This window comes from Salvelinus sp. IW2-2015, linkage group LG27, assembly GCF_002910315.2.
Source record: "Salvelinus sp. IW2-2015 linkage group LG27, ASM291031v2, whole genome shotgun sequence".
NCBI classification, from domain to species: domain Eukaryota; kingdom Metazoa; phylum Chordata; class Actinopteri; order Salmoniformes; family Salmonidae; genus Salvelinus; species Salvelinus sp. IW2-2015.
The window spans coordinates 5,394,026-5,419,944 of NC_036867.1; the positions used below are offsets into that span (position 1 = coordinate 5,394,026).

The window sequence follows — 25,919 nt, forward strand, 5'->3', positions numbered from 1 at the left end:
ACTACACTGTTTGTATTCAGCCATATTCCCAGTCATCTTTCCATGGTTAAATGCGGTGGTTCGCGCTTTCGGTTTTGCGCAAATGCCACCATCTATCCACGCTTTCTGGATAGGGTAGATTTTAATAGTTACAGTGGGTACAACATCTCCAATGCACTTCCTTATAAACTCACTCACCGAATTAGCGTATAAATCGATATTATTTTCTGAGGCTGCCAGTCCACGTGATTCCGATTAGTCAGACCACCGTTGAATAGTTCTCGTCACGGGTACATCCTGTTTGAGTTTATGCCTATAGGACGGGAGGAGCAAAATGGAGTCGTGGTCAGCTTTGCCAAAGGGAGGTAGAGAAATTAACTTAAATTCTCTGCCAACAGCTCTGATGGACATTCTTGCAGTCAGCATGCTAATTGCATGCTCCCTAACAGGGATGTAAACACATTTGTGCACAAAATTTGAGAGAAATAAGCTTTTTCTGCATATGGAAAATGTATGGGATCTTTTATTTCAGCTCATGAAACATGGGACCAACATTTTGCGTTTATATTTTTGTTCAGTGCATATAAACTCAGCAAAAAAAGAAATTTTATTTTTTCAGGACCCTGTCTTTCAAAGATAATTCGTAAAAATCCAAATAACTTCACAGATCTTCATTGTAAAGGGTTTAAACACTGTTTCCCATGCTTGTTCAATGAACCATAAACAATTAATGACCATGCACCCGTGGAAYGGTCAGTAAGACACTAACAGCTTACAGACGGTAGGCAATTAAGGTCACAGTTATGAAAACTTAGGACACCAAAGAGGCCTTTCTACTGACTCTGAAAAAMCCCCAAAGAAATATCCCCAGGGTCCCTGCACATCTGCGTGAATGTGCCTTAAGCATGATGCAAGTGGGCATGAGGACTGCAGATGTGTCCAGGGCAATAAATTGCAATGTCCATACTGTGAGACACCTAAGACAGCGCTACAGGGAGACAGGACAGACAGCTGATCGTCCTCGCAGTGGCAGACCATGTGTAACAACACCTGCACAGGATCGGTACATCCAAACACCACACCTGCGGGACAGGTACAGGATGGCAACAACAACTGCCCGAGTTACACCAGGAACGCACAATCCCTCCATCAGTGCTCAGACTGTCCGCAATAGGCTGAGAGAGGCTGGACTGAGGGCTTGTAGGCCTGTTGTAAGGCAGGTCCTCACCAGACATCACTGGCAACAACGTCACCTATGGGCACAAACCCACCATCGCTGGACCAGACAGGACTGGCAAAAAGTGCTCTTCACTGACGAGTCGCGGTTTTGTCTCACCAGGGGTGATGGTCGGATTCGCGTTTATCATCGAAGGAATGAGCGTTACACCGAGGCCTGTACTCTGGAGCGGGATCGATTTGGAGGTGGAGGGTCCGTCATGGTCTGGGGCGGTGTGTCACAGCATCATCGGACTGAGTTTGTTGTCATTGCAGGCAATCTCAACGCTGTGCGTTACAGGGAAGACATCCTCCTCCCTCATGTGGTACCCTTCCTGCAGGCTCATCCTGACATGACCCTCCAGCATGACAATGCCACCAGCCATACTGCTCGTTCTGTGCGTGATTTCCTGCAAGACAGGAATGTCAGTGTTCTGCCATGGCCAGCGAAGAGCCCGGATCTCAATCCCATTGAGCACGTCTGGGACCTATTGGATCGGAGGGAGAGGGCTAGGGCCATTCCCTCCAGAAATGTCCGGGAACTTGCAGGTGCCTTGGTGGAAGAGTGGGGTAACATCTCACAGCAAGAATTGGCAAATCTGGTGCAGTCCATGAGGAGGAGATGCACTGCAGTACTTAATGCAGCTGGTGGCCACACCAGAWACTGACTGTTACTTTTGATTTTGAACCCCCTTTGTTCAGGGACACATTATTCCATTTCTGTTAGTCACATGTCTGTGGAACTTGTTCAGTTTATGTCTCAGTTGTTGAATCTTGTTATGTTCATACAAATATTTACACATGTTAAGTTTGCTGAAAATAAACGCAGTTGACAGTGAGAGGACGTTTCATTTTTGCTGAGTTTCTGTTTAAAAAAAAAAACGCTTTCACAAAATGAAATCTTGTGAGACTCATAATCTGCTGAATGATTCAGCCTTTGTCTTAATAACTGAACCATAAGCCTTGTATTTACATGGTTTTGTCATGGGGATTGCATTGTTGATGCTACACCGCAATCGTTAAAGGTGTCGATTACAAGGGTGGAAGGGGCATCCCCAAGCAATGCACTGAGGCAGTATTGCACACTGTAGATGGCCAGCAGAGTTTTAAACAGCAACGGAAATCCTCCTAATCAGTATCTTGGAAGCTCTGTCATGATCTTGCGCTGCTCCCCTTTGTCCCTTTTGCTGCAGGGTACTGTACTGTTCTGTCCAAAAACCTCTTCAATAAAATAATGAATGCCATTTAATTTAGCTATAACGATAGAGAAGGACAGAGGAACTGGCTTAGCCTACCATTTTATCATATTATTTCATATTAAGATTTTAACTTTTTTTTWATTATTATGCTATGGTATTTCAAGTCTCTATTGTAACTAAAATAATAGAGTTCAAAGCAAGCAGAGTTAATGAAACAACCTATGAAATCATACTTTACTTGAGTATAACTCAACCTATATTCCCCTCCCTACTTCACTACAGGACAGCTTCCCTGCTCGCTTCGGTGGGATCCATTTTGTGAACCAGCCCTGGTATATCCACGCCATGTACACCATCATCAAGCCTTTCCTCAAGGACAAGACTAGGAAAAGGGTAATTGCCTTTTTCACTACTTCAGTTACATTCTCTGTGCCCTACCCTTTTCTCTCCACCTCTTTGTAACTGTTGCAGTCATATTGAGTGGTTAAGCTCAGGGCTGGTAGAGGTGGAACACTACTGAGCTGACAAAGCCAGATCGAGAGATGTCATTAAATATCTTTGCWAGTTGAATAAAATGTAAGTTTACACAAAGGGGATATATCATTTAGTCTGCACTTATAGAGCTAAGACGTAGTATGAGTATTTGAGATTCACATATTTTGGGGTAGTTTCAACTTAAACTTTTCCTCAGGATAGTGCAGGTTAGATTAATGGGAAAACTAAAAGATATTTGTAATACAGCTTCTAGCGTCAAATGTTTGAAGGGGTGTCTGATGACACTGGTTAAAAATAAGAAGTAAGAGAGTTATGAAACGTATTGGCCAGGGCTCCCTTGAATAAATTTGAACACCAGATAAATAAATACATTAAATAAACAAATGTGAATACAAATTTAAATAAATCAGATTTTTTTAAATTCTTCCCAACAGATTTTCCTCCACGGGAACAACCTCAACAGTTTACACCAGCTTATCCTACCCGATTGTCTGCCGTCCGAGTTCGGTGGCACACTGCCGCCCTATGACATGGGCATCTGGGCACGGACCCTCTTAGGGCCCAACTACAACGACGAGACGGAGTACACACTCACCTACGACGCCCTCCATGTCAAAGGGAGCTATGGTGGCGGAGATAAGGAATGTGCCAACAAACTTATGAAAAGGTGAGCTACAGAAAAGGTTGCAAAATTCCAGGAATTTTTCAGATGGAAAATATCCATCGGAATATATGGGATTTGGGGGGATATAAAAGAATTTGGGTAATATTCCCCTTTTTTGCAACACTAGCTATAGTATAGTAATGCAAGAAGTTAACAAAAAGCGAAACAGAAAGTTAGAGAACACAAACGGATCAATCCAGTGTCTCGCTGACATTCTTCTTCATTAGTATCGACCGATTGTTTGAAGTCTGCCAGAGCAATTACGCAGTCCACAGACTTTCAGATAATGACCTCTATGGGGCTGACCACTGACCAGTGGCTAGTGTGAATCCTCAGAAATACCAATTTTAGTCTGAGGTGATCATTAGGCCTGAGTCTTGCCCACTACTGTCCACCAAACAGCTCACTCAGTCAGAGAGCCACTGCAGTTTGACATTCACCCCCCCAGCTAAAAAAAGACATTCCTTTTAGGTTCAGAGCTATTCGAAATTGTACCCTTTTACAAGTTAAAGGTTTATCTATAAGAGACTGAACATGAAAACAGTATACAGTATTGTAGATGGATTCTTTGTCCTCAAGCAAAGGGGAAGGTCAGAGAGAGAGGGAGAGAGCGAGAGAGAGAGCAGTCATTAAAATAGACAAACCTCCTCCACGGTAGCAGGCCGCATGCACTACTCTCTTCCTCTGCAATCAACAGAAAGTCATGTAGGATCAGGTCTCAGGAGAGCAGGCTTCTCGGAATTGATATAATTAAAAAAGCACTTAAGAGACCCTCTCATTGACCCCGGCCAGTGTCTGCTCCAATCCCAGGGATCCCCAGTCTCATTTGTTTGCCACGCTCCACCTAATTAGGAGCCTAACCCAGGGGACAGCATCTGGAGGGGACGGGCCTGGATGGGGGATTGGTGCAGAGAGCATGAACCTCCCTCTCATGATGGATAGGATAGATGAGGACTCCATCTATGTGGCCAAGCTTTAAAGTCAAAATTAACTATATTGTGAAAGTGTATGAGTACAGAAAGTATCTTTGAGATCTTAGTTAAAGGTTAGAGGTAGGCACATGGTAAAGAGTATGGTTGAGTTTAGGGTTCACTTTCAAATCAGATTTTTTTTGTTGATATCTTGTCGTACTGGTGATAGTGACAACCATCGATAAGGGATACTGGGAACGCTTGTGTGTTATTGGTCATCTGAGATCGTCCTCAGAGCATCCAGTGAAGAAATACCAGCTGTGATTGTTGACATGTCATGAACCTACTGATGGCCATGATCGGATGGCTAAGGCAGATTATAGACAATTGGGTCAATTGTGGGTTTGTTGAATATTCTTAGTGTTTAGTGTTGTATCAGATCAAGGAGGTTGCGTTAGCCTTTGATTGCTGCTGTTTCACTTCAGTSTGGAGTAGGGCTGGGCGGTAAACCGTACTTTACTAAACTCAGCAAAAAAAGAAACCTCCCTTTTTCAGGACCCTGTCTTTCTAAGAWAATTCATAAAAATCCAAATAACTTCACATATCTTCATTGTAAAGGGTTTTAACACTGTTTCCCATGCTTGTTCAGTGAACCATAAACAATTAGTGAACATGCACCTGTGGAACGGTCGGTAAGACACTAACAGCTTACAGACGGTAGGCAATTAAGGTCACAGTTATTAAAACTTAGGACACTAAAGAAGCCTTTCCACTGACTCTGAAAAACACAAAAAGAAAGATGCCCAGGGTCCCTGCTCATCTGCGTGAACGTGCCTTAGGCATGCTGCAAGGAGGCATGAGGACTGCASATGTGGCCAGGACAATACATTTCAATGTCCATACTGTGAGACACCTAAGACAGCGCTACAGGAAGACAGGACGGACAGCTGATCATCCTCGCAGTGGCAGACCATGTGCAACAACACCTGCACAGGATCGGTACATCCGAACATCACACCTGCGGGACAGGTACAGGATGGCAACAACAACTGCCCGAGTTACACCAGGAACGCACAATCCCTCCATCAGTGCTCAGACTGTCCGCAATAGGATGAGAGAGTCTGGACTGAGGACTTGTAGGCCTGTTGTAAGGCAGGTCCTCACCAGACATCACTGGCAACAACGTTGCCTATGGGCACAAACCCACCATCGCTGGACCAGACAGGACTGGCAAAAAGTGCTCTTCACTGACGAGTCGCGGTTTTGTCTCACCAGAGGTGATGGTCGGATTCGCGTTTATCGTCGAAGCAATGAGCGTTACACCGAGGCCTGTACTCTGGAGCGGGATCGATTTGGAGGTGGAGGGTCCGTCATGGTCTGGGGCGGTGTGTCACAGCATCATCGGACTGAGTTTGTTGTCATTGCAGGCAATCTCAACGATGTGCGTTACAGGGAAGACATCCTCCTCCCTCATGTGGTACCCTTCCTGCAGGCTCATCCTGACATGACCCTCCAGCATGACAATGCCACCAGCCATACTGCTCGTTCTGTGCGTGATTTCCTGCAAGACAGGAATGTCAGTGTTCTGCCATGGCCAGCGAAGAACCCGGATCTCAATCCTATTGAGCACGTCTGGGGCCTGTTGGATCGGAGGGTGAGGGCTAGGGCCATTCCCCCCAGAAATGTCCGGGAACTTGCAGGTGCCTTGGTGGAAGAGTGGGGTAACATTTCACAGCAAGAACTGGTAAATGTGGTGCAAAGCTGGTGGCCACACCAGATACTGACTGTTACTTGGTCTGTTACATGTCTGTGGAACTTGTTAAATTTATGTCTCAGTTGTTGAATCTTGTTATGTTCATACAAATATTTACACATGTTAAGTTTGCTGAAAATAAACGCAGTTGACAGTGAGAGGACGTTTCTTTTTTTGCTGAGTTTATATACCGGTATTGATGCACGGACCGGTTTGGGTTTTTACTTTACCTTCTCTAACGGTATTTGAATGTTTGGTTTGTTAAATGTGATACGCCGTGTGTAACATCCATTTGCATAGTTTACTCCGCTACTTGAGTCATCCCTCTCCACTCTCTCCATGCCATTTTCAATAGACCTAGTCCCACCCCGTCACTCAAGGAGCGCAGTTGTTGCTTGACCAAGAGACACTTTCGTTCAGTCTGCATGGTCAATGCAGCACATGCAACAATGTTGATGACAACAATGTTGTTTCCACTTTGATCTTAATATAAATCCACAAGCGTTCTATAATTATAATATTAGTTTGCAAACAGCTAGTTTGTATTTTCTTAGCAAGTTAAGCTAAATAGTGTTAGCCACTAATGCTAATCACTAGTTAGCTGGCTAACTAGCTAATAAAAGTACTGAGTCAGAGCAAACGTAGCTAGCTTATACAGCCCTTATACCAGTGCTGGTGGAGGCCWAAATCAGCAWGTTGTTTGTGCAACAGTATCCTCGAAATCAAAGAGGAATAGGAAAAGCATGAATATGTTGGCTACATGAATAAAGATTTAATGTAGCCAAAGATTATAGGGTCCCCTAGGAAACACTGAACATCACTTTGGTTCCTACCCTGTCACAATAACTCATCCATGACATTTTCATTCGTTGTCATGTCAAACAACACTGTATTCAAAGTAGCCCACTATTATTTATATTTTAACTATAGAATTAGAATTTATATTATAKWATTTCCTCTTTTGTTCTCTATTGCTACTCAAGCAAGTGGGATTCTACCAACTTTGCACTACTCTTACATGGAACCCAAACCGGCTGCGCGCGTGCGCCATCTAGCGCCATCGCGCATACATTTATTTTGTCCCCCCACACCAAACGCGATCACGACACGGAGGTTAAAATATCAAAACAAACTCTGAACCAATTATATTAATTTGGAGACAGGTCAAAAATCATTAAACATTTATGGCAATTTAGCTAGTTAGCTTGCACTTGCTAGCTAATTTATCCTATTTAGCTAGCTTGCTGTTGCTAGCTAATTTGTCCTGGGATATAAACATTGAGTTGTTATTTTACCTGAAATGCACAAGGTCCTCTACTCCGACAATTAAACCACACATAAAACGGTCAACCGAATCGTTTCTAGTCATCTCTCTTCCTTCCAGGCTTTTTCTTCTCTTGACTTTATATTGCGATTGGCAACTTTCAGAAAATTGGGTGCATTACTGCCACTGACCTCATTCGTCTTTCAGTCACCGACGTGGGTATAACCAATGAGGAGATGGCACGTGGGTACCTGCTTCTATAAACCAATGAGGAGATGGCAGAGGCAGGACTTACAGCGCGATCTGCTTCAGAAATAGAACTGATTTCTATTTTAGCCCTTGGCAACGCAGACGCGCGCAATAAYTGAATAACATAGATTTCGGAATTTATTTTGCCATGCTCGCGCACGCGACGCGACGGTGTAGTCAGCCTGTTAGGGCAACATACAGTATATCCATTGTTTTTTCTCTCTCCAAAATTGCTCAAGCTCAATACATTTGGTTGGGAATCATTGTTGGACAGCAATATTCAAACAATGTCTTTGATTTTCAAGCAGATCTAAGTCAGGACTGTGACTAGACCATTCAGGAACACTCAATACCTCTTGGAACGCAATTCTGGAATTAACATTTATTTAATTGTCCCGATGAAAAATAAAACACTATCCCAGGGTTAGGTATCCAGAAGACTGAGACAGGGTTTCTTCAGGCTTCGCTTCTGGGCTTTCCTCAGACTTTTTAACCCATAACAGGATGCCTCCACCACAATACTTGAAAATACAGAGCATCAACAACATTGCATTCACTATACATTACTGGCCTGTATGACAAAGTGAAAAGAAGGAAGCCTTTGTTAAAAAATCCACTCCAAATCAACCATTCGGTTTGCCACAAGGCCGTTGAGTAATACTGCAAGACAACATCAATGCAAAAAGTGAAATCTAAGCAAGCCTAAATATCTCATATTGATTGATAATTCACATTATTATTTTTTCTTATCAAGCTAAATTATCTAACATCAATGGCATATAATTCAACTAATTTTAACCTAAAAAAGGCTTAATACATGTAATTTATCTAATTTCAAGATATTTTTCCAGATATTTTACCTTAATCATTAATCAAAGTAAAATATTTGGAAAATTTTATTGAAAGAAGGTGTGAAGACATACGCAATAAAGACATTTTAGATTTTTGATGAATTATGAATATTATAGAATGTTTATTTTTGAAAATGTGGAGTAGGTTGTGTAGATCGGTAGGAAAAAATCTAATTTAATCCCTTAGATTTAATTTTAAAGCAGCAAAATGTGTAGACTTTCACTAGGTACTGTATGTAGTATAGAATTACAGTTCCATATACATGATCTGTGAAGCATCTATAGTGAACAAAAATATAAGCGCTACACGCAACAATTTCAACGATTTTACTGAATTACAGTTCATATAAAGAAATGTCAATTTAAATAAATTCATTAGGCCCTAAACTATGGATTTCACATGATTGGGCAGGGGCGCRGCCAGTGGGTGGGCCTGGGAGGGCATAGACCCACCCACTGGGGAGCCAGGCCCAGCCAATGTTTTTCCCCACAAAAGGGCTTTATTACAGACAGAAATACTCCGTTTTATCAGCTGTCCGTGTGGCTGGTCTCAGATGATCCCGCAGATGAAGAAGCCAGATGTGGTCCTGGGCTGGCATGGTTACACATGGTCTGCGGTAGTGACGTTGGAGGCGGCTTATGCTAGAGAAATATCATTCAATTCCCTGGCAACAGCTCTTTGGACATTCCTGCAGTCAGCATGCCAATTAGACGCTCCCTCAACTTGAGACGTCTGTAGCATTGTGTTGTGAGACAAAATTGCACTTTTTAGAGTGGCCTTTTATTGTCCCCAGCACAAGGTACACCTGTGTAATGATCATGCTGTTTAATCAGCTTCTTGATATGTCACACCTGTTAGGTGGATGGATTGTCTTGGCGAAGGAGCAATGCTCACTAACAGGGATATAAACACATTTCTGCACAAAATGAGAGAAATAAGCTTTTTGTGAATGTGGAAAATATCTGAGATCTTTTATTTCAGCTCATTAAACATGGGACCAACACTTTACATGTTGTGTTAATATTTTTGTCCAGTATACAGTATGTACGCCTGGTAAATGGTTTATGGAGGCTTCATTAAGGCTAATGAGCTATACATTATGAAAAATCTGAATTGGGAACTTTCACTGGCATATAAGCATTTCATTTTGAAAGTTGCATACATGTGCACTAAGTATACTAAATATTAGGAATCCCTTTCTAATATCGAGCTGCAACCCCCATTTCGCCCTCAGAACAGCCTCAATTYGTTGGGGCATGGACTCCACAAGGTGTCAAAAGTATTCMCACATTTCTGTCAAGGAAACTGTTGAGCATCAAAAACCTACTACCATACCATGTTCAATGGCACTTTTGTCTTGCCCTTACACCCTCTGAATGGTACACAAACAATCCATGTCTCAATTGTCTCAAGTCTTAAAAAGCCTTATTTAACCTGTCTCCTCCCCTTCATCTACACTGATTGAAGTGACATCAACAAGGGATCATAGCTTTCACCTGGATTTACCTGGTCAGTCTGTCATGGAATGAATACGTGTTCTTAATGTTTTGTATACTCAATGTATATATTTGAAGCAACATTTGAATGGGTAATCATGCAATGCAATGCAAAACTCATCACATCAAATCTGAAAGATATTAAACCAAGCTAAATTTGGAATATCTAAATCTCAGTAGACAGAAGGACATGTTTGTGCCACTGTCTCTTTCCTTAGCAGAGTGAGCTCTGGGTAGGCTCCATTTTCATCTGCTGGTGATTTTAATCAGTGGGCTTACAAGGGGAGATGAGGGGAGGGGAGCGCTAAACTCCCCCACTGGTGTTAAAGCGCTCTAAAAAGCACAGCACAGAGCAGGGAATCAGGGATTTAGTCTAGCCTGATCCCCATTGGATTGCCCTCCTCAGCTGGACTGTTGAACTCATCTTTAATGGACCAGTCATAACCTAGCATATTATGAGTACTTCCTGGTAGCTAAATGAGACAATAACGCAGGGAGGCTTTGTGTTGACGCATGGATATGAGTTGAGAGGAGTATTATGTCATGCATTTTASCATTGGTAGTCAAATGTGTTTTTAGGATATAAAACAGTGTGCTATTTTCCTAATCTGGATTACCCCCCCAAATGGTTGGTTCTCAGTTTATGTTTAGACATAGTAAGAGGGGTGATCCATGTTTAGTCTTGTAATGTATTAGAACTGCATCATGACCACAGATACTGTATGACTAGTTCTCTCTTTGATCAATATTACCCTGGTCCCTGCTAAACGTTCTCCATTATACTGTTGATAGTAATTACCATCTCTTACTGTTGTTGTTTAACTCAGGTCCGAGTCAGCCGTGGAGCCGGGTACCCTACGGCAAGCTGACAGGGACAACACGGCACAGCCACTCCTGGCTCTGGACTGATCACTCCGATCCGTCCACATTGTATCCAAAGCACTCTAATTTGGATTCCAACCCCACTGACTCCAAAACCCTAAACTGAACTTTGAGAAAGTCAAAAACGCAGGCACTGACCCAAAATGGAGACTAAACCCTTGTTCACATGGAGCTGCTGTACTGAAACCCTCTCATCTCTTGACTGTGAGCCAGTGCCAGTTTCAGTTCAGGACCTTCAAAAGCTGTGCCATCCACTTTCACTGGCAAAACTATAGGTCACCAGCCATCCAAATCAATGCCGATAAAAGTAGAATGATTAAACTAATGTTTGTTTTAACAGTACCACTGGGAAACACTGACTGGCCGAGTTAAATTTCCAAAAGCCCCGCAAACAGAATGCCAAACTACTGTATCTTACTGTTTTAGGGGCTGTCGTTTCTATGAAAGCCAATATATTTCAAGATTGTATATTTATCAGGGCTACTGCACTATCAGTGTGACCTCCATCGAACCAAAATGTATTTAAGTCAACTTTAAAAGAATGTATAGGAAATGTATTTTAAGTTATGTGTTGTGTTCATTACGTGTGTGTGTTAGTGTCTCGGGGTGTGTGTGTTCAGGTTGTCATCGAAAATCACACAACGGAGTATAATTTCAAATGAGATTAATCACATTATTGTTACACTATACAAATGAAGCTACCTATGTAAATAAACACAACTTTCTGTTTATATCACTTGACACCATTTTGACCTCATTTTTCATTTACTGAAAAGAAGCTATTCAGTTTACAATTATTCAGTGCAACTAATTACAACATACAAAATAGAATTGAAAGATGCATTACTTACTTGGCAGGCCAAGTTACAACAGATGGAACAGCTCAGTGATTTCAACACTACAAAAAGTGATAAATTCATAACAGAGTACCACAAAACGTGAAATAATTCTCAAACGATGTGGCTTTTGTGAACGTGCTTGATTTACTACCCCATTGTAACTAAGAAACAATTTTGAAGCCAGGAGGATAACTTCAATGTGTTATCATCACAACCCAAACAAATAACCCCAAGACACCCATGTCCATGACAGACAGCCACACTTGGGTGAAAAGTTCATCCTTTTTTGGGCAGACAGGATGACATCCAATAGTCCTAACGAATGACTCYGACCCATGGCATTATGATGTGTTTACATACTCCTCTGAAGTAGGAAACGTGGGGTACAATGATGTTACCCGTTTCCCACTCGTATTTCCTACTTATAAGATCAGTATGAGCGGTTTTGGACATCTGAAACAGGTAGCTATGATGAGTCCGTGGGCTTGCCAGGAATTTCTTAGTCCTGAGTTTCTGATTATTCTGATAGCACATGAACTCAGCATAATACCACTGGACTGATTTGGACATGATTTCATTGCTGCGATGAAGCGGATTACCAACGCACATAGAGAGTGATTAAATAACAACATCTAGAAGAATATGCTTCGGCATTTCTTTTTCCTTTTGAATATCAACACTGGTCAAGCAAAGACCCCTTCTAGTCAGCTTTGCTATACCTGCAATGCAGCAGACCTGGGTGAAATACTTTCTAATACTCAAGTATAGCCTATGTAGTGCACTTTATTTAGCTCGGAGTTCTCCTTTTAGGGACTATTCCATTGTACATGGCAAACTAAATGAAGTGCATTTGAAGTATTGGGAAGTATTTGACATATGTATTTGACCCAGGTTTGGAATGCAGTGTGACAAGACTGGGGTACATTCAACATGCTCCTGCCTAAGTTTTACACAGGTAAATTAGCATTTTATAAAACATTCAAATGTTATGCATGTACAAAATATATCCCTTCAGTAAAATGTTCATATTTGATACATTTAAGAATGTAAATACACAAGTTTGGCAGGACTTTAAATTACAAAGACAAGCCTGTTGAGTATAATGGGCTGAGTGTGCTCCCAGGTCAAGGCACAGTTGAAAATATATTGTCAGCGTACAAAAATATGTTTTTTTTTACAATATTAACTGCAATAAAAACATTCTTGGCATTGTGATGTCCCATCCATTAATCTAAAGTGACATGCGAAAATCATACGAGTGAAATGGAATGACCTAATAAGCAGTGTTTCTGTATTTCTAAAAATAGAACCCCCAAAAAAGTAAGAGTCAGATTACTGTATAAAGCTATGGAAGTAACATGAAGTTAATGCATGACCATTACATGCAATAAGAGCTGTGTAATAACCAATCAAGTGTTAGAGAAACAACAGCTAGCAGAGTTTTAGCTAGCTTAGCAACATCTTAGCGGGATAGTTTTCCGTGTTACTCTAATCTTATTTTAGTTCTTACCTCACGTTTTTGAAGACTTGAACATGAAAATCATCAAAACTTTTCTTGAGGAAAGAAAACGATTAAGATTGKGATAAAAACCAGGAAAACGATCTCTTTAAGAAATTATATCAGTAACTATACAACATTAAAATCACTAGCTGCAATACTAAAGTTTTGTTCAGTTACCGTTTGTATGTTAGGTATGTTTCAGACACACGGCACTTTGGTTGACTAATGAAAAACAAGAATGCACTTGTGATACATTTACAACACAGCCTATGTGATATTAAACCCACACCTTACCGTAAATCCACATTTTGGCCTAAACACCTAGTTGGCGAGTACCACATTTAGCAGTCAGTGTTCCAAAGTGTCACTAAGGCTTTTTCCAATCTGACAGGGCCTTCAGTAACTCTTCTAGACGGTTCCAAAATGGAGCCCTTGAAGGGCAAGTGTCACATTTGTCACCTTTGACCTAAAATGGCCAACTGTGAAGGAATGGGTGGACAGACAGAGACCAGATACTATGGACCCTTCCGTTCTTATGGGTCAAGAGTGTTAACCCCAGCACTCCAGTAGGTGACAGTCTGTCAGTCATTTTGCCGTACATTCTTTAAATGGGGGAGAGAGTCTGCCGTTGGTACTGGGTGAGCTCGGGGTGCCACACATCCACGATGAAGATGAGCCGGTAGCTGTCAGCGTCCTGCCACACCTCGTGCTCAAAGGAGTCATCAAAGATGAGCACTTTCCCCTCCTCCCAAGCCCTGGAAGAGAACAGCAGAGACCATAGCCTTTGTGTTAAAGCTAGAGTCCTTCATTGAAACAATAAAGTGCCACCACGGCTCTGTGTTGGTAAAAAGCTGAGGGATGGGCCTGGAGAAATGTAACCACTGTCAAGTTTATAGACAGGGACTGACCTTCTATGATATCATAATGATTGTTTAACCATGTTTTGAAGCTATATAGTGTTTGTTTACACTTACATGGTTTACAAACATTGGAGGTAAACAAGCGTATATTTTGGGTTCTGATGTGGTACGACAGTTGAACTAAGCTCACGAGGCATTTATAAATTCTAATCTTCAAAAATCTATGGGTTTATATCCTAAATTAATGAGTTGAAAAGTGGATGTAACAACTAAGAATTGTAGCTTTAATGAAGCCACATGCATGAGTTTTTATTTAATGGCARCTCCTCAAGTTCGTTTGGTATAAASCTGAGAGGGTTGGGGCCGGGGAARTGTAACCACTCAAATTYGTAGACAGAGCTATGGATGCAAGGACTGACAGTCCACAAAATCGACATAACATATTTTTCAGCTACACTTGGTCTTGAGTGACAATCAAGTACAGAGCACTCAAATGTTCAGTCTTACACTGTACCAAGAACTAACAAGTGGGTGATGTTAGATGTAACAAGGGGATGACGTTGATGGCTGTGGAAGATGTTACCTGGTGTCGTTGGTGCACCTGATCTTGCAGCCTGTCTTTGGGATGACCAGGCCCAGGTGCATGCGCAGGCGACAATTCGTGGGCCCCGTGTGGGGCCAGACGTGAGTACCAGGCTGCATCACCGAGAACTTGATCTGGAACCCAGGGAGAAATAGGTAGGGAGGGAGAGAGAGAGCGAGAGAGCGAGAGAGAGAGAGCGAGAGAGAGACAGAGAGACAGAGAGAGAGAGAGAGGCAGTCATACACCCAGAGAAAGTGAACAGAGCTGAAATTAAATATGAATTATGTTTAAAAAATGGCCAGGCTGTCTGTCCATCTGTCTGATWGTTGGCATGTCAGTCACRTCTGTGGTGGGGTGACCTACCTGTCCTCTCTTGCAGCCTGTTGCCTCTGGGTAGCGCTCCAACAGGCCACAGGTCTTTGGAACACTGTGGCAGGACTCCCCTGCCTTCTTGCCTGCAAGGAACAGGAGAAGAGAAACAAGGAATTAGAGGCCAGGTTCAGACACCACTAAACCTATACTTAGSATTATTTCCATTCAATTACATTTAGTGTATTTCTGACATAGGGACTTGCCAGGTGCTAGTTGTGAAGGGTTTGATTGGTTTACCTTGCTGCCAGAGTGTGAACTGGCCCCACTCCCCTTTTTCTCTGAGGTTCTCCTCTTCTGGAACAAAGAGGCCGGTGCTTTTATCTATCACTGACAGGGCCTCGTCTCGAATGGTCCTCCAGTTCCTCTCCAGGGTCTATGACAAAGACACACATTATTCATATTATATTATATTCATATTATTCATACTATGGTCAGTCCAAGCACAGCTTTACACCAGGTCAAAACTCAAATGAAGAAGAATTGACTATTTTAAGATGGGAGCCCTCCATGTTTCTGCCCACGCTGTCACARAACAGATCAAAGGAAAAGAGAGGACGTGCTCCCTCTAGACATTATYGAACTCCGTGACTATCGGGGAGAAAAGACAACCAGATGAGACAAGTTGTCATCATCTACAGTACCTTGACTAGATCCATATAGCCAGTGTCCTTGGGCGTCCACCATGGCTGGGCTTTGAGACCGTCCACATTGTAGAGAGATCGCTGCCATACGGAGGCAAAGTGACCTCTCTGGTGCCCTCTCTCATACCACTTGTAGGCCTGGAAGAGGAGAAGACCATTGTGCTTGTAGTATTTCAAAACCAACACATTTGAACTCATATTATAAAGTTACATTTAAATACTCTGTTTTATCTTATTGTCAGAGGAAAAGTACTATCACGATAAGTCATACTGATATCATACTCTGTGAAGTTACTACATGTATCTAGTGAATACTGCTGCTGTGGAGTCAGTATTGGTGTAAGCTTGGTGTCTGTGAGTTTGATCTTAACTCACACTGTCGTCTCCCATTCTCTGTAAAGCGTCTCCGAGGTGGAAGTAAAACCTGCCGTCGTCTGTGCCAGGGTCTCCTGATTCCAAACCATCCTGCAGTGCAGAGAGAGGGGTTATAGACTAAATGCACACAGTCTTTATTGATCCTCGGAAAGACCGGTACTTTTCAGTGTCCTGCAGATGGAGAAGACGCGGTTTCCAGTGCAACCGTCAGAGCACGGCGAGTGTTATTAATCACGCCTGCAGAGCACGCATGTCACTCGCTTTCACGTGCTCAAAGGCGACGGTGAAGATCGCTCCTACGAGGAGCAAGGCGTGATATATCAGTGCAGAGAGAGCGCGGTTTTTCATCTGCACTGCAAAAGAAACCGCGCTGAGGCGGTTCTACGTTAGCATGCGAGAGAGAGGTTTCAGTGCAAAGAGAGGGGTTCTTCTAGCTGCTCAGAGAGAGGGGTTTCAGTGGCATGAGAGAGAAGGGCGTTCTTCACCGCTGCTGCACTGAAAGCAAGTACGCTATGGGACTTGATGTCAAGCTTGCAGAGAGAGGGGTTTTTCAGTGCAGAGAGAGGGGTTTCAGCTGCTGCATGTGGAGAAGAGCGGGTTTCAGTGCAGGGAGAACGGGTTTCAGTGCAGGGAGACGGGTTTCATGCAGGGAGACGGGTTCCAACGCTCATCTCGCTGAGAAGAGGGGAGTCTGGCGGCGTAGACGGGTCATCTCGAGGCCAGGAGCACGGCGTTTTCAGTGCAGAGAAGGGGTTTCATGCAGGAGACGGGCTTTTCAGCTCGACTGGCAGAGAAGGTGGATTTCAGTGGCAGGCGAGGAGGGTGAGTCTTCAGTCGCAGGAGGAGGGTTTCAGTGCAGGGGAGAGAGGGGTTTTAGTGAGGAGAGGTTTCAGTGCAGGGAGGGTTCAGTGCAGAGAGAGGGGTTTCAGTGCAGAGAGAGGGGGTTTCAGTGCAGAGAGAGGGGGTTTCAAGTGCAGAGAGAGGGGGTTTCAGTGGCAGGAGAGGGTTTCAGTGCAGAGAGAAGGGGTTTCAGTGCAGAGAGAGGGGTTTCAGTGCAAGGGAGAGGGTTTCAGTGCAAGGGAGAGGGGTTCAGTGCAGGGAGAGGGGTTTCAGTGCAGAGGTGAAGCAGGGAGCGGTTTCAAGTGCAGGGGAGAGGTTCAGGAGCAGAGAGGGGTTTTCAGTGCCAGGGAGAGGGGTTTCAGTGCAGGGAGAGGGGGTTTCAGTGCAGGAGAAGGTGGGTTTAAGTGCAGGGAGAGGGTTTCAGTGCAGAGAGAGTGGTTTCAGGATCAAAAATGAGTGGTTTGAATCTGTGTGATCATGATTCATGTATTATTTATAAAACACACAGTACTTACCCTGAGGAATGGGATGCTCTCTGCTATCTTGTTTTCTGATTTGAGGATGAAGCCGTAATGGACTTTAGCAAAGCCGTTACTTGGTGCAATGGCCAACACCTACCAGGGGACACATAATTTAGAAATCGTCAATTGTTAATCAAACATTCAATCGTGACACTCATTGACATTTCCCTGCTGAAAATGTCACGCTAGATACATTTCATTTACGTGTAATCTTGCAAATTACAATTCTGTTAGTAATGTGTTTACTGAAGCAGACCAGGTGAAGATGTGTTGCAAAGCAAAATCACGACATTTTCAACACATTATTTCCCAGAAAGAAAAGAATGCTTGGAAACCCCAAAGCAGTCAAGAATGGTGATGACTTGGACCACGGCTCACCTCCTCGTAGACCCTCTTGGCGCTCTTGTTGTCTCCGATGAGCAGGTGAGCCACGCCCAGATCGTTCTTCAGGGCCACGTCCTCAGGGAAGATCTGTACCAGCTTCTCCAACGTGGCTAAGGCACCCCTCATACGACCTACACCAGAGAGAGAGAGAGAGGGAGGGAGTCACAACACACTCTATGCACACAACCACAATCCCCAGTAATCTCAATTAGAGAAAGTATTTCAAAATACTGAATGAATTATATTAAATACTACATTAAATCGAAAAGACAACCACTACAACAACCACTTTACCAAATTACATTAATCGGAGTCGCGTAATGGTCTTCAAACTAAGTACACAAGAAAAATGTACGGTGTAATTTGTGTGTGTGTGTAGGCACTCCAGCATGCTTGGCCCTGTAGGTTACCTAAGAACTGCTGACGTTCGGCCCGTTTCTTCAGTGTGGCCTTGATGAGGTCAGGCGTGGCGTTGGGCAGCTCTGACGCCTCCTTGTAYGTGCTGAGGGCCTTCTGTAGCATGTCGTTGCTGCGCATCTTCTCTGCCAGGTCATCTTCGGCCTGAACATACATAATGGGCCCCAGAACATTTCAGGCGTTTTCCCTATTTTTACATGGGTGCAATTTTCACCCACTTTTTAGGATCATAGTAAACATKATTTAAGATTTGAAGTTTAGTTAAAGTGATAAACACACTTAGTGTTTAACTTGTTAAAGGGTTAATATTTGTTTAATCAGTTCAAAATAAACCAGGAGAATGGCATGCTACAGTATTTAGACTGTGGTTCTCACCAGGGCTTTCCCATAGCGACACCTTGGACTCTGGGGGTACTGCTGAACTAGAGTGTCAAAAGCCCGGACAGCCTCCTCCACTTTCCCCTGGGTGGTGAAACAAGACATGGGAAACAACAGATCAGCATTGATTCATCCATTTACTTTCAAGATAAGAGCATGTTAATTAAAAACATCACACAGTGTTATAAATAGGACAACATAAGACTACCTTTTTACGTAACTTCTCAGCCGCATCAATTTCTGTCTTGATCGTTTTCTCAAATTTATTCAGGAGTTTAGGCTTCTTCTTTTTGGCTGAAACGAAGAACAGAAAGTCATAAAAGTGAGCTATTGGGTGTATCACTCAACATGTGTGTGTGGGTGGGTGCAACCTCAGAAAATTACAATGTAGTCTCTCAATGAAATTGCAGACCAAACTGTAATCCCTCTTATTTTCAACTCTAAACGTACTTCCAGATGCGTCACTCATTGTGACTCAGTGGGTAGACATTTAAATGACTGTATTCAGAATGAAAAGCTAGACAGTTTCAGTGGCAGGGCTAGGTGGGACGACACGAATGCCAACTAAGGAGAATAAGTACAATACTAACGTGCTGGGGTGGCCAACCATCCTGGAGAGATTCTATGTGTGAAGGCTTTTGCTCCATTTCTACACGTAAACACCTGATTCAGCCGATTAGTAGAATWAGTAGGTGTGTCAGAGTAGGGCTGGAACAAAACCCTGCGACAGGCTAGCTCTCCAGCAGGGTTGGCCACCCCTTGCTAATCTAGAAAGCTCATGTTCACCATAGGAATCCATATCAAAAGAACACGTACCTTTGTATTTGAGCATATCCTCTGGTTGGTCCTCTGCATTKCCTGAAAGACATAATAAAGGGTCATTCCATGTCATTTCAGCAAGCCATGACACCCWCCATCTCTGATTGTTCTGAAATCGTYTCTGTAGTTAGAAACCGATAAGATTAGCATTCCTGCAACATTATTTTGTTGAAATATAATTTGATCTCTGAGAAATTAAGCTAATTGATTGCACCCAAATTATACGATTCATGTAATATTCAWTAAATCTAGTACATAACATCCAATTTGGACCACCACATTTTTTTAAATAATGAGTAAGACATAAGGATTCCAAAGAAATGGTCAAAAGCCACCAAACGCCCCATGCCAATCTTACCCCAACAACACGTATACAGTATCAGTTCTCTATGTCTGACCAGAAGTATGGAGCTGTGGCTCAGAGTATTGTTTCTTCATCTTATGTGTCCTATGTGTTGTATTCTGATGAATTTGGGAATGKTTTTTTTCCCCTGCAGAGAAATTAGTAATTGAAGTTGTTAGGTTTATGTCCCATCCTACATCCTTACATTATCAGGTTCTGACCACTAGATGGTGCTGTTCCTGCTATTAGTTAAGTATTTCTTAAAGTATGGGTCACAAACCACTTATGTTAAYGGTTGGTTGCGAAATGTCAGAGTAAAAACAAAATATTATATATACAGTACCAGTCAAAAGTTTGGACACACCTATTTATTCAAGGGTTTGTCTTTATTTTTTACATTGTAGAATGATAGTGAAGACATCAAAACTATGAAATAACACACATGGAATCATGTAGTAACCATAAAAAAGTGTCAAACAAACCAAAATATATTTTCTATTTGAGATTCTTCGAAGTAGCYAAACTTTGCCTTTATGACAGCTTTGCACACGCTTGACATTCTCTCAACCAGTTTCAACTGGMATGCTTTTCCAACAGACTTGAAGGAGTTCAGACATACGCAGAGCACTTGTTGGCTGCTTTTCCTTCACTCTTGAGGTCCAACTCATCCCAAACCATCTCAACTGGGTTGAGGTTGGGTGATTGTGGAGGCCAGGTCATCTGATGCAGCACTCCATCACTCGCCTTCTTGGTCAAATAGCCCTTACACAGCCTGGAGGTGTGTTGGGTCATTGTCCTGTTGAAAAACAAATGATAGTCCCACTAAGCGCAAGCCAGATGGGATGGCGTGTCGCTGCAGAATGTTGTGGTAGACATGCTGGTAAAGTGTGCCTTGAATTTAAAAAAATATCACTGACAGTATCACCAGCAAAGCACCTCCACACTATCACACCTCCTCCTCCATGCATCACGGCGGTGGGAACCACACATGTGGAGATCATCCGTTTAACTACTCTGCGTCTCACAAAAACACGGCGGTTGGAACCAAAACCTCAAATTTGGACTCATCAGACAAAATGACAGATTTCCTCCAGTCTAATGTCCATTGCTCGTGTTTCTTGGCCCAAGCAAGTCTCTTCTTGTTATTGGTGTCCTTTAGTAGTGGTTTCTTTGCAGCAATTCGACCATGAAGGCCTGATACACACAGTCTCCTCTGAACAGTTGATGTTGAGATGTCTGTTATTTGAACTCTGTGAAGCAATTATTTTGGCTGCAATTTCTGAGGCTGGTAACTCTAATGAACTTATCCTCTGCAGCAGAGGTAACTCGGGGTCTTCCTTTCCTGTGGTGGTCCTCATGAGAGCCCATTTCCTCATAGCGCTTGATGGATTTTGCGACTGCACTTGAAGAAACTTTCAAAGTTCTTGACATTTTCCGTATTAACTGATCTTCAGGTCTTACAGTAATGATGAACTGTCGTTTCTCTTTGCTTATTTGAGCTGTTCTTGCCATAATATGGACTTGGTCTTTTACCAAATAGGGCTATCTTCTGTATACCACCCCTACGTTGTCACAACACAACTGATTGTCTCAAAAGCATTAAGAAGGAAAGGAATTCCCCTTTAACAAAGTTAACACCTGTTAATTGAAATGCATTCCAGGTGACTACCTCATGATGCTGGATGAGATAATGCCAAGAGTGTGCAAAGCTATCATCAAGGCAAAGGGTGGCTATTTTGAAGAATCTAAATCTAAAGAATCTAAATCTTTTTTTGGTTACTACATGATTCCATATGTGTTATTTCATAGTTTTGATGTCTTCACTATTATTCTACAATGTAGAAAATACAAAAAAAAGAAAAACCCTGGAATGTATATAGATATATATTTTTTATGAACTCAGTCGGGGTCTCAACTTACTGGTTAGAGTTAGAATAGTAGAATACACAAGGTGCAATTTCRAAATTTGGTTGTGCATCAGTACTTTTTCTATTGTTATGTCAGTCACTGACWGTCACTCAATCAGCCATGTCAGCTAACAATGTTTAGATTGGTCAGTTAGTCTAGCCAGTCATCTAAACATGTAGTAATCATGGCTGAATACCGACCGAAAACGCAGGCACTCTCACTCAGATATCATTAACATGGCATACATCATGGAAAAATGTGCCTTACCTAATAGAAGAAACAGCACCATCTAGTGGTCAGAACCGGGTCATAAACMTAACGACAAATTTCTCTGAATAGAAAAAAAAAACATCACCAAATTCACTGAGAATGCATTATATAGGATAAAGAAAAAATACTCAGAGCCGCAGCTCCATACTACTTGTCAGACATAGAGAACTGATACTCGTTGTTGGGGTGGGATTKGTGTGGGATGTCGGAGGTCCGTGGGTGGATTTTGACAATTTCTTTGGAAACCTCGTCTTATTTATTATTAGAATTTTGGGTCCAAATCAGATATCGGGTACTATTTTTAYTGCATATTATATGAGTCCTATAATTTAAAATATGAGTCCTATAATCTACCTTCTTATTTATCATCACTCATCAACATTAGAATTATAATTCCTAAAACCAGGTCTCAACATGGATTACACTTGAGGCCCATGCGATTTCCACAGAGTTGGCAATGGCTGCCTTTTCCTGTTACGCTCCTTGCCTATGGAATAGCCTGCAGACTAAACTTAAACTTGAGACTCTTGTCCCCCTTGCCCATTTTAAACATTTATTGGAGGATTTTTATTTTTGTAWTGCTTGTAACTGTTTCGGGTAATGCAGGTTCTTGTGCTGCTAGGGGAATAACCTACGTGTAAATGTAATCTGTTGCTGTATTTTTTTTTGTGTTATCTGTGATGGTTTTGTTTGTCTTGTGTAGTTTCTTAATCATTGTACCTCAACTGTATGTGTAAACATGTATACGCAGGGCCTAGCTGTAAAAGAGACCGTGGTCCCAGTCTGTGTTCCTTGTAGAAATAAAGGTATAATTTTTTTTAAAGTCCAATTTGGGTGCAATCAATTAGCTTAATTTCTCAGAGATCAAATTATATTTCCACAAAATAATGTTGCAGGAATGCTAATCTCATCTGTTTTTAACTACTGAAACGATTTCAGAACAATTGGAAATGGTGGGTGTCGAAATCCTCTTTCTTGTGCTTTTTGAGGTGGAATGACCCAAAAGGGAAGAAAATGACAGCTAGAAGAATGCTATGAATGCTATCAACACACAGTAGCAGGGCAAATAACAAATATTAAATAAAGCTTTTCAGACTCATCAAACTAAAGCATGGTTGAAAAAACATTACACGATAAAGGAAGACACATTTGAGCCCCAAAAACACATCTGGCTTAAAAAGCATAATGACTTTCTGAGAAAAAACAAAAGGTTTATATAAAAGATTGGATAGAGAATAAACTAGTGCTCGCCAATTCAGTAACAAAAATCATGACGTCAACAGCAGTAACACTCTGAAATACTAGAAACTTGAAATCGTAGAGGTCTGCTTTTTTCATGACTGTATGGATTGCTCATATTTTACAAATCTCACAGATTAAAATAAAAGTGACGTCTCACGCAACCAGGAATAAACTGAAGAAAGAATTCATTTTAGGTTCTGACCTGAGCTTACATTTCAGAGCAGTGACATGAGAAGAGTGGTTGTCACAATTTACCAGGCAAATTGGATAAATACCATAGGCCAGGGATCTGTGGGGCTTTTCAAATTGCACCCCACTTTCCACTTTCCAACTTCAGAACAGTGTTTTCCCTACTGCTGTATAGGCAGGGTTACTCTCACCACAACATTGCCCTTGCAGTTAATAACCAGAAGAGGGTGCTGATGCATCGTATATCAGTCAAGGCTTATTAGGAGAAACTGAGCGACTTTGATACCTAGTCTTGTAGTGTTACACACCACGTCTATTGAACATCGAGACAACTCCACGGTTAAGAGCCAACTCATGTGTCAATCAGTGACACAAATGCACTCTCAGCAGCCAATACCACAGTTTCCAAGCGCTTGAGTCACAAATCAAAGCAAGAACCACCCAAAAAGGAAGCCAGAACATTCTTAAAACCAAATGGCAAAACGCGCAAACTCACACAACCCTAGACATGCAGGTGAAGCCCTCCATAGAAATGACAGTCACATAAGTGGCCTTTGAGGTGGCCTTGAATGACTGGAAGCACTGGGAAACGCCAACAGGTGCTATAATTACATACACAGCTATATGTGACAGCTGCATTGAGCCGCCACCACGTCAAGCCTGCCTGTCAACAGCAGCTGTAGACGGCTGATCTGACGTATATAAGGCTACTCTACAAAATAGCCTGGTCTGCATCAGAGTACCATTAGAGTACCTAAAGTCCCATGTTATTTGACTGCCAACCCTAACGGATTTAACTGTTGGCATACGATGTGATTATGTCTGTTCAAATGTTTACTGTGAATAAAGCATAAATGTGTGTGTTGGTAAACCCACCTTCTGAATCTTCCTGTGTTGTTTCCTCCTCTACTGCCACTGGCTCCTCTGCAAGAAACCAACATGCACAGGCAGGTAGGTACAGCACAGTTAGGAAATCAACATTATTCAATAGTGCCTCGTTTCAATGAGACACAGGCGCTCTAACTGAGAATGTTCCTTTAAAAAACAATGGTTTAAGACTATGGTACAAGACTTGTTATAYTCCTAACCTTTCAGTTCTGGGACGGCTTCATCTTTCAGTTGTGGGACAGCTTCCAGTTCCGGAACAGATTCCACGTTAGCCTCCGGTTCTGGGACTGATTTAGCCTCTGCATTGTATTGCAATTGTAATCATACTAAAGATTTGATTTCAGTGCCATATAAGCATGTTTATATGGTACATGGTTAAGGAGGACTGATCTAAGATAACGCATTGGTTTGTGTGTGTGTGTGTGTGTGTGTGTGTGCGTGCGTGCACAGCACACCTGCTTCCCGTGTCTCCTGGGAGCCTGGCCGGTCAGTAAATTGCTTTGACTCTTCTGCAAGACAAACAAATAAACACTTCATAAATACACTAACTAACTATTCACAGACCATTCAAAACGTCTAATAAAAACACTGCAATAAGCTATGCTTACTGGTCAATGCAAGGTCACAGTTAACCAAGACCAGTTAACCAAGGAGAAGGCAGGGAAGGACAGAGTACAAAAACTCTGTTTGGCCAATGAATAATGAAAACATACTGAATATCTCACCTTTCATGTTAACGGCATTGATTTCATCCTCTAAACAAATGTCATGCAAAACTGACTCATGTAAGTATGAATGTGCGTATGAGTTACAAACACACATTGTAATATATATATATATATATACACTGCTCAAAAAAATAAAGGGAACACTTAAACAACACAATGTAACTCCAAGTCAATCACACTTCTGTGAAATCAAACTGTCCACTTAGGAAGCAACACTGATTGACAATAAATTTCACATGCTGTTGTGCAAATGGAATAGACAAAAGGTGGAAATTATAGGCAATTAGCAAGACACCCCCAATAAAGGAATGGTTCTGCAGGTGGTGACCACAGACACCTCCACAAGTCTGGTTCATCCTTGGGAGCAATTTCCAAACGCCTGAAGGTACCACGTTCATCTGTACAAACAATAGTACGCAGGTATAAACACCATGGGACCACGCAGCCGTCATACGCTCAGGAATGAGACGCATTCGGTCTCCTAGAGATGAATGTACTTTGGTGGCACATTTGTGGCCTGCTAGGGTCATTTTGCAGGGCTCTGGCAGTGCACCTCCTTGCACAAAGGCGGAGGTGCGGTCCTGCTGCTGGGTTGTTGCCCTCCTACGGCCTCCTCCACGTCTCCTGATGTACTGGCCTGTCTCCTGGTAGCGCCGCCATGCTCTGGACACTCCGCTGACAGACACAGCAAACCTTTTGCCACAGCTCGCATTGATGTGCCATCCTGGATGAACTGCACTACCTGAGCCATTGTGTGGGTTGTTTAGACTCCGTCTCATGCTACCACTAGAGTGAAAGCACCGCCAGCATTCAAAAGTGACCAAAACATCAGCCAGGAAGCATAGGAACTGAGAAGTGGTCT

The 25,919-nt window shown here is 42.4% G+C and overlaps 2 protein-coding genes across 14 annotated transcripts in view; one reads left to right on the top strand and one right to left on the bottom strand.

Moving 5' to 3' along the window:
- Positions 1-11,700, top strand: part of LOC111953590 (clavesin-1-like) — a 21,794-nt gene extending 10,094 nt beyond the window's left edge. The window contains exons 4-6 of the mRNA XM_023972968.1: positions 2,676-2,786; positions 3,323-3,555; positions 10,905-11,700. Coding sequence (XP_023828736.1) covers positions 2,676-2,786; positions 3,323-3,555; positions 10,905-10,986 — 426 coding nt within the window. The 3' untranslated portion in view covers positions 10,987-11,700. The remainder of the gene's footprint in view (positions 1-2,675; positions 2,787-3,322; positions 3,556-10,904) is intronic.
- Positions 11,701-12,431: 731 nt separating this feature from the next.
- LOC111953870 (aspartyl/asparaginyl beta-hydroxylase) overlaps positions 12,432-25,919 on the bottom strand; it is a 55,194-nt gene continuing 41,706 nt past the window's right edge. For all 13 annotated transcript variants that reach the window (XM_070435612.1, XM_070435610.1, XM_070435611.1 and 10 more), the window contains 15 exons: positions 24,785-24,838; positions 24,530-24,628; positions 24,318-24,365; positions 19,487-19,528; positions 18,879-18,964; positions 18,668-18,754; positions 18,286-18,436; positions 17,870-18,006; positions 17,486-17,584; positions 16,131-16,220; positions 15,756-15,893; positions 15,352-15,487; positions 15,106-15,197; positions 14,743-14,876; positions 12,432-14,054 (listed from right to left, as the gene is read on the bottom strand). In XM_070435612.1, the coding sequence (XP_070291713.1) occupies positions 13,904-14,054; positions 14,743-14,876; positions 15,106-15,197; positions 15,352-15,487; positions 15,756-15,893; positions 16,131-16,220; positions 17,486-17,584; positions 17,870-18,006; positions 18,286-18,436; positions 18,668-18,754; positions 18,879-18,964; positions 19,487-19,528; positions 24,318-24,365; positions 24,530-24,628; positions 24,785-24,838 (1,544 nt within the window). In that variant the 3' untranslated portion in view covers positions 12,432-13,903. The remainder of the gene's footprint in view (positions 14,055-14,742; positions 14,877-15,105; positions 15,198-15,351; positions 15,488-15,755; positions 15,894-16,130; positions 16,221-17,485; positions 17,585-17,869; positions 18,007-18,285; positions 18,437-18,667; positions 18,755-18,878; positions 18,965-19,486; positions 19,529-24,317; positions 24,366-24,529; positions 24,629-24,784; positions 24,839-25,919) is intronic.